At 37.1% G+C, this 8,145-nt stretch overlaps 1 protein-coding gene across 1 annotated transcript in view; it reads right to left on the reverse strand.

Annotated features, from left to right (window-relative positions):
* Positions 1-800: 800 nt before the first annotated feature.
* GSTO1 (glutathione S-transferase omega 1) overlaps positions 801-8,145 on the reverse strand; it is a 9,234-nt gene continuing 1,889 nt past the window's right edge. Inside the window, exons 3-6 of the mRNA XM_006920882.3 lie at positions 6,390-6,612; positions 4,639-4,737; positions 2,734-2,840; positions 801-1,022 (exon numbers count right to left, since the gene is read on the reverse strand). Coding sequence (XP_006920944.1) covers positions 869-1,022; positions 2,734-2,840; positions 4,639-4,737; positions 6,390-6,612 — 583 coding nt within the window. The 3' untranslated portion in view covers positions 801-868. The remainder of the gene's footprint in view (positions 1,023-2,733; positions 2,841-4,638; positions 4,738-6,389; positions 6,613-8,145) is intronic.

An 8,145-nucleotide genomic window follows, 5' to 3' on the forward strand; every position in this document is an offset into this window, starting at 1 on the left:
TGGGTGGGTCCACAGCCCTCTTAATTCTGATAGTAAGAAAAGGGTGCTGGGTATGTTCTCCAGATATTTCTGCCGCATTTTAAGTGCTCACTTAACCTCGGGACCTTAGCTGAATTATCTGTGAAATCAAATGCTGCTCTCTGACCCACCTTCTTCTTACGGAGGTGATGAGATGGTAAAAATTAAATAGTGAGAAGCCCAATTGGCTATGGTAATGTATGGAAGATGGCATTAATATTTCTGAATGGAGTATTACTTATTACTCATCCAGCCTTACATACTGAATTGATGGGTGTGGTCTTCACAGTTACATATGTGGGACACCCGTTATGTGCGGAGCATGGGTTTTGCTAAGAGGGATTTGAAGGGGATAGAGATTGGAGGTTGGGAGATCAAATAGGAGGCTACCTAACCACCTGGGTTTGAGGTGAAGTGGGTCTGGTCTTCAGTGGTGACAATGGGAATAAAAGAGAGAGTGAAATTCAGTTGATGATGGAAAGGGAATAATGAGGAATTGAAAGTTTCTCAACTCAACTCCAAAGACAAACTTGAAAAGGCATCTCATGACAACAGGGCATCCACTTGGAAATGTCCTGTAGGCAGTTAGAAATCTAGGTTGAAGTCTAGATCTCACTAGAGATAATTTAGAGGTTTTCAGCATAAACTGATAGAACCCTGACAGTCATTTGAGCATCCTGAGCAGGAAATATGTTTACATTTCTGCAGAGTCATTTGAGGAAACTCCACAGGCCTCGATGTCAACTCAGAGAAGGTGATCAATGAGACATGAGAGTACTTGGTAAAATGAAAGCAGATTATTATTTATTTTAGTGAAGGAAAATATCTTCATTGCTGACTCTTGCTCCCATCAGAGCCCGTAGTCACAGGCCTCTACGCTATTCTGCAAGTAGAGATCTAAGCAACCTCGAAAGGTCTTCACATCAGTGAGGAGGGCTGATACTGTGGGATCTTCCCTCATGGCTGCCATCCAGAGCTTAAGTTTTGGAGTGTGGTCTACACACCTGTGAGAGATGGAAAGAATGAAAATGTAAGCTAGACTAAATTGGAAGGTATTGCAAAATCGCCTATATATCATCATTATCACTGCAGTTTCATTTTGTTCACTAATCTTAAAGTAGTTCTTTGAAAATATTTCTTTAAAATGCATGTAATCATAGAATACAGACATGCCTCACTTTATTGTGCTTTGCAGAATACCGTGTTTTTTACAAATTGAAGGTTTATGGCAACCCTGTATTGAGCAAATCTGCCGGTGCCATTTTCCCAAGAGCATTTGTTCACTTCATGTCTCTGGGTCACATTTTGGTAATTCTCAGAATAGTTCAAACTTCTTCATTATTATTATATTTGTTATGGTGATCTGTGATTACTGTTCTTTGATATTACCCTCTATCAGCCAAGATTATGACTCCTGAAGGCTGAGATGATGGTTAGGGTTTTTTTAGCAATAAAGTATTTTTTAATTAAGGTATATACATTGCTTTTTTAGACTTAATGCCATTACACACTTAACAAACTACAGTATAATATAAACACCTTTTATATGCACTGGGAAACCAAAAAATTTCTGTGACTCACTTTATTGCAATATTTGCTTCATTGTAGTGGTCTGGAACCGAACCTGCAATATCTCTGAGGTATGCCTGTATTAGATTTGGAAAATATTGTAGAGGTCTTTGTTTTATGGAACAGGAATCTTAGAGTGAAGTGACTTGCTCAGTTAGCATAAGAACCTTTCCAAAGTGAAAGCCTGATAACTTTTTTAAATGAGAACAAGAAAGACAACCCATCTATGATTAGATTGTGACTATAAAATGAAGGGATTAAGAAGTACAAATTGCTAGCTATAAAAACAGTCACAGGAATGTAAACTACAGCATAAGGAATATAGCCAGTAATATTATAATAACTACATATGGTGTCAGATGAGTACTAGACTTAGCTTAGTAATCACTTCATAAGTTAAATAAATGTCTAATCACTATATTGTACACCAGAAATTAATATAATATTGTATCTCAACTGTAATTGAAAAATTTATAAACGAAATAGAGATCAAACTGATGGTTACCACAAGGGAGGAGTGACAAAGGTAAAGGGGAATATAGTCAATAATAATGTGATTAGTTTGCCTGATGAAAGATAATTACTAGACTTATTGTGGTGATCACATAGTTAGGTATAGAAATGTTGAATCATTATATTGTATACCTGAAACATATATAGTGTTGTATACCAATTATACTTATATTTTTAAAAATTTTTAATAAATGAAAATGTTTTCAAAGAATAATAAAAAAGTAGCCCTGAATAGCCCTAAGCTTTAAGTGGGAGTAACCCAAGGGGGCTGCCAAACTTTAAAAAACAGTATGGGAATCTTACTGGTAAATGGGAGGTAGCATTGGTCAATCCTGCATGACAGCCTCGTAGAAATGTACATCCTTTTATGGATATTTAACCAGGAGGGAGGGAATAAATTTCTTTTAAAATCATGTTACTACATGTCACAGAACTATCCCCACCCCCAGATGGGGAGGAGGGGTGAGTGTAGGTATATGACGTGCTCAAGTCTTTCCTCCTGTCTTTCCTCCTGCTTGTTCCCATTCATACTAGTTGTATGAAATATTTTAATTTTTGTTCCAAAAAAGGTCAACATATACTGTTCCAATTATCATCATCCTAAATCATGCACAAAATATTCAAATGTCTTACTCGCTTAACTCCAGTGCTTCCAGACATTCAAACCAGGGCCAGATGAGGTAATCAATCATGGAAAGTGAATTGCCACCAAAGAAGGTTGTTTTCTTATTGGTCAGAACCTGAATATTAAACAGCATAAGAGTACTTCTTATTGTGCATCTCGTAAGACTCATCATCAGAGATGATGCAGGTGAGTTAAATAGAGTGAGGTGAGAGCCACAGCATTTACCCAGACATATCCAAGTTGGCTTTTTGTCTATTTGATCACATTAAGCTTTAGAATCTGTTTAAAATGAAGCAAAACAATCAACAAAATAAACTGCAAGGTGGAGAAACATAAAATAAGTTACAGAGTACAAGATCTTTGTAATATAACAAAGGACTGGTATTCAGTATATAAAAAGAACTCCTGGGAATCAACAGAAAAAAAGGCTAACACCTATCAGAAAATTGAGCAAGACGTACACTTCACAAAAAGGATGTCCAAATGACTAATAACCATTTGAAAGGTGCTCAACTACATTAGTTATCAGGGAAATGCAAATTAGAACTCAATGTAATACCACTAAACATCTATTAGAATGGCTAAAATGAACAAGACAAAGTGGGCAAGGGTATGGAACCACTGCTGATAGGAATGTAAATTTTTACAACCATGTTTTAACAGTATCTACTAAAGCTGAGTGCATGCATACTCTATAACCCAGTAATTCTACTTGGAAATGTGAACTTACATTCACCAAAAGATATGTGTAATAATGTTCACTGCAGCATTACTTGTAATAGCCCTAAAATAAAAATGTTTACTGTCAATCAGGAGTGAAAAGGATTTTAAAAATGTGGTACAGTCATATGTCAGAATACTATACAAAGAATAGTAATGAACGACACACAACATAGATGAACTTCACAAACCTAATACTGTAATTGAAGAAGTCAGACCCCAAAGATTGCATATTACATGACTCCATTTGTATAAAATACAAAAAATAGCCAAAACGAATATTCCGTTTCTTACATGGGTGCTGGTTCCTTGACTATGTTCACTTTATAAAAATTCATTAAGGTATACTCTTAGGCTTTCAGTACTTCTCTGCATATGATGCTTCAATTAAAAAATTTACTTAAAATATACTAGAAATAACTAGATCGACTATTAAACAGATGCCAAATAAAATTAGATGCAAAATAAAACAATATGTTTCTGAAATTTAAGAAGGTATATTGGAATTATGGTTTTGTCAAGGGGGGAACTGAGAATATTATCTGGTTAATCAACACAAAACCAACTTACCCTTTATAAAACGTCTATCATTTTTCTCAGGGCCCATATAACATTCTGCACTATAGACTGATTGTTTAAATCTACCTATTTGGAATGTCTCAAAGGCAAGAGGAATACTCAATCTAAAGGCCCAAATGGCAGCTCTCCACCAAAGGAGGTGAAACACAGCTCAGCTTTGCCAAGTGTAAGATTCATGGCAAACTCTTCTTGGCGGAAAAAGTTTATTATATAATACTAAGTGGAAAAAAGAACAGAATGGTATCTATGCTCTGATGACAGTTATGTTAATCTTTTTTTTAATGCATGGACACAGGTTGGAAACAAGCATGAAAACAAACAGGTGACATATTGTAAAAATGTTGGTGAATTTCCTTTTTTCCTTGTTATTTTAATGTCAGTCCAACAAAACGTTTTAAAAGCAAGCCCATGACAAAATGTTTTTAGGTGTTTTGGTTTATATCTTAAACACAACAGCTTATGGCAATCTGTTATAAACTAAAATTTCTTATTTGGTATTATTGCTAATAAAATGAGTTGGAAAATGGGAATATGAAGAAAAGAGTAGAAGGAAGAAGAGGGTAGATATAGTATATCATTTACTCTGATAAAAGCTAGGTGAAGTGATTGATTACCTCCTCAAGCTTGCTGAATTCTTTGCGAAGTTCTTCTTTTATGCCAGAGCAGTCTTCCTTATTTTTATTTCTAATATAGCTTCCTTCCAAAGATGGTACCTAGACAGAGAATAATTTAATTTATTGGTGGGAAGCTAATTGTACCGGCCTCATAAATGCACAATAGAACCCCCATAATCCCAGTGTCAGTGTTCTAGAAACTTCAAGGACACACCAGTTCGTGTGTTCACAGAGGTCATATTCTGATCTTAGAAACAAATTTTGTGGCCTAACATGCTGTACTGCTCAGGATTTTATAAGTTGCAAATAACAGAACTCACTTGGGCAAGTTTGAGCCAAAAATATTTTGAGAGAATACTGTCTCATTGAATTATTGAGAAGCTGAACAAACAGGCATGGAACTAAGTTGGAACATTCCAAAATCGTGCTCAGACTGGCCTGGTGAAAAGCACCCACTGCTGCCAGTGAGCTGAAACTAGAGGTTACAGTTTGTACCACTGCCAGAAACTGGACTCTGAGGTAATTAATGCCACCAGCACCAAAACTGTTTCTACTCTAGAATTTAATCTTGCAACCACCATGGCTCCTGAAAGCCAGAAGCACTGCCACCAGCCACTCTCACTCACAGAACCAGTGCCCCCCCCCCAAGCCTATTTCCTCACATGGCTTATTTCTGAATTGAACTCTATCATGTATATACCTGACAGGAGAGCCTCAGACCTTATTTTTAAGGCCTTGGCCCCAGCTGCAAAACGGAGCTGAGGAAGAGAATTTTTCTGAATTCTACCTTAAGAAAGACGTGAGAAGACTGATGAAAGGGGACTGGCTACCTGAAGACCGGACAGGTGTAATGCCACATGCTTTAATGCTGTAGTGGTTTGTATATTTTAATACTTCAGTCTTTGGTATCATCTCATTGCAAGAGACAGAAGTCTACTCATCCTAGTTTAAACAGGCACTCATAAAATTACAGAATTCCCGGAAATCCCATCAATGTCAGTACAGCTTGCCTTCACTGGAGCTACTGCCAACACATAGTAAACATTGGCCAAAACAAGAACACAAAGTACTGCGTGTTGGACTCTGCTCTTGGTCTTTTACCTTAATTGGGTTTTATCTATGAGGTGGGAACAATTATACTCATTTTACCAATGATTAGTTGAGGCACAGAGATAAAGCAATAAGTAACTTGCTAAGAGTCACACAACTTAGAAGTGGCAGAGCTAGTGGTAAACCTAGGCAATGAGCCAACAGTAATAGAAACACTGCTTTCACTCTCACGAGTTGCTCACAGCCCTGGTGCAACACAGCAGGTAAGAAGGCAAGCGGTCACCAACAGGGAAACGTCAGTCCATGATGGAACAGAGTTGGGCATGCAGCCCGTCCGGACAAGTTTCTAGAAGGCAGCAATATCTGAGCAGATAGATGAAAAAGGATTTGGAGATGACCAGGCAAAGTGAGAAGGGGAAGAGTCTTCCAGCAAGAGTTGATAAGGTGACGAGTTTGGGAAAACTGAAAACATTCATTATGGCTGTAATATAAAAATGTCAGTAGAAAAGTGAAAAGGAGTAACTTTAGAGAGGTAAACAGAAACTGATCAAGAAAGGGCTTGAAGGACACATCGGAACTGACAAGACTATAATCCTGTTTTGTCTTCCTTTCCCAAATTACTAAACCATTAATGACAGCACTGCTGTCACTTAAAAAAGCAAAGATTTTTTGAATGGGAGCTGAATTTCTCATATACACACCTTTGAAAATAACTCAAAGGACATCTTTTGGCATGCTTTCTCATAAGGGTCTTCTGGCAACAGCTTCTTCCCTGGATATGCTTCATCCAGGTACTCACAAATGATGGCAGAGTCACAGACCAGTTGACCCTTACTGTTTTCCAGAACTGGCACCAGACCAAAGGGATTCTTCTTAAAGAACCACTCAGGCTTATTTTTCAGGTTAATGTTGATGATTTCATGCCTGAAAGGCACAACGAAGAGAGTGAAACTTTTTTTGTACTTCTGAATAAATCCTCTTAGGTCCTATCACCCACTTAGCTATCAGACCCCAAGTTTAGGAGCCAACTCAGCCTTGATTCCTTCCTCCTGCCCCCTCTCTTCGAGTCAAATGCATCAGCAAGACCTGTCAGCTAGACCTCCAAATCATATTCTAACTACTCACTTCTCACCTTTACCACTGCTGTCTCGTCCAAAATATCATCTGCCACCTGGACCCCTACAATATTCCCCCAGTGGCCTCTCTGCTTCCACTGTGGCCTCACTACAGTCCATTCTCCATACATAGCCAGGTGGAGCTTTGAGAAAAGACAATTAGATCAGACCACCCTCCTGCTTCCTCATAGCAAAGAGAATAAACTCTAAACCACTTTCTTTGACATGCAAGGCATATTTGATCTAGCCCCTGCTTATCTTACCTGTCATACTTGTTTCCTACGGACTTTCCCTCTAATCATTATGATCTGGCCACAGTGGCCTTTTTTTATATTCCTTGAATTTGCCAAACATGTTCTCATCTTAGAGCATTTGCACTTACTGGTTCTCTGCCTGTCTTCTCAGGTCTAACATGCTCAGAGGCCCTTCCTGACCATCTGTTCTGAAGCTGCTGAGAGCCTCCATTCCATGATCATCTTGTTTACTTTCTTCATTGAACTCATCTGTATCTGAAATTACTTTGATCACCTATTTACATGTCTATTATGACAGCTCCCTAGAATGTAAGCTCCATTAAAGCAGGAATCTTATGTGTCTCATTTATATTAATAAACACATAAAAGCAAATTATAGAGTTAAATGCTTTGAATAATATAAAAATATTTTCAAATAGGAACTCAGTAAATATTCGTCGAATAAATGAATAAATAAGTGGAAATGCTTCACGATTGTCAATAAGATACTATTTTTGACTAAGAGGTATCTTAATTGTAAATTATATGAGGCAACAAATTGAATTATGTCCACTACCACTATATGAAAATCAACATGATAAAATTTAATTCCTTTTGCTAATTTGAATAGAAAGTTCCTTGCTTTTTACAAGGATATTAAGGAATAATAATAATAATAATAATAATAAATCCACCCATAAAATAAGCTTTCAGATTAAATCTCCATGCCTTGATATTTTTTTTCAAATGTTGCATGGTAAATCATATAAAGTCAACCCAAAAGGAAGCAAACAGGAGAAGCCTGGGGCTATGTTCAGACTGTAATTAGATCTAATTTGTACCTTGCCTGAGAGATTTTAGAGGAAATAAGAGAAAGGAAAATTTCACATAACAGCTAAAGCCAAGTCCACATAATTGCCAAAGCTGGATAACTGCTCAATAGAATAGATTACTCAAAAATAACATACACCAAAACTTTGTTTCCTATTTTTCTATCTATTGCAGTAGCTAGAAAAGCATTTACTTTGAGGATTTAAATAAGTAATCCCCCATGGAAACAAATGTGTGTGTGTGTGTGTGTGTGTGTGTGTGTGTGTGTGTGTGTGTGT

The sequence above is a fragment of the Pteropus alecto genome, unplaced genomic scaffold (genome assembly GCF_000325575.1).
Source record: "Pteropus alecto unplaced genomic scaffold, ASM32557v1 scaffold177, whole genome shotgun sequence".
Classification (NCBI taxonomy): Eukaryota; Metazoa; Chordata; class Mammalia; order Chiroptera; family Pteropodidae; genus Pteropus; species Pteropus alecto.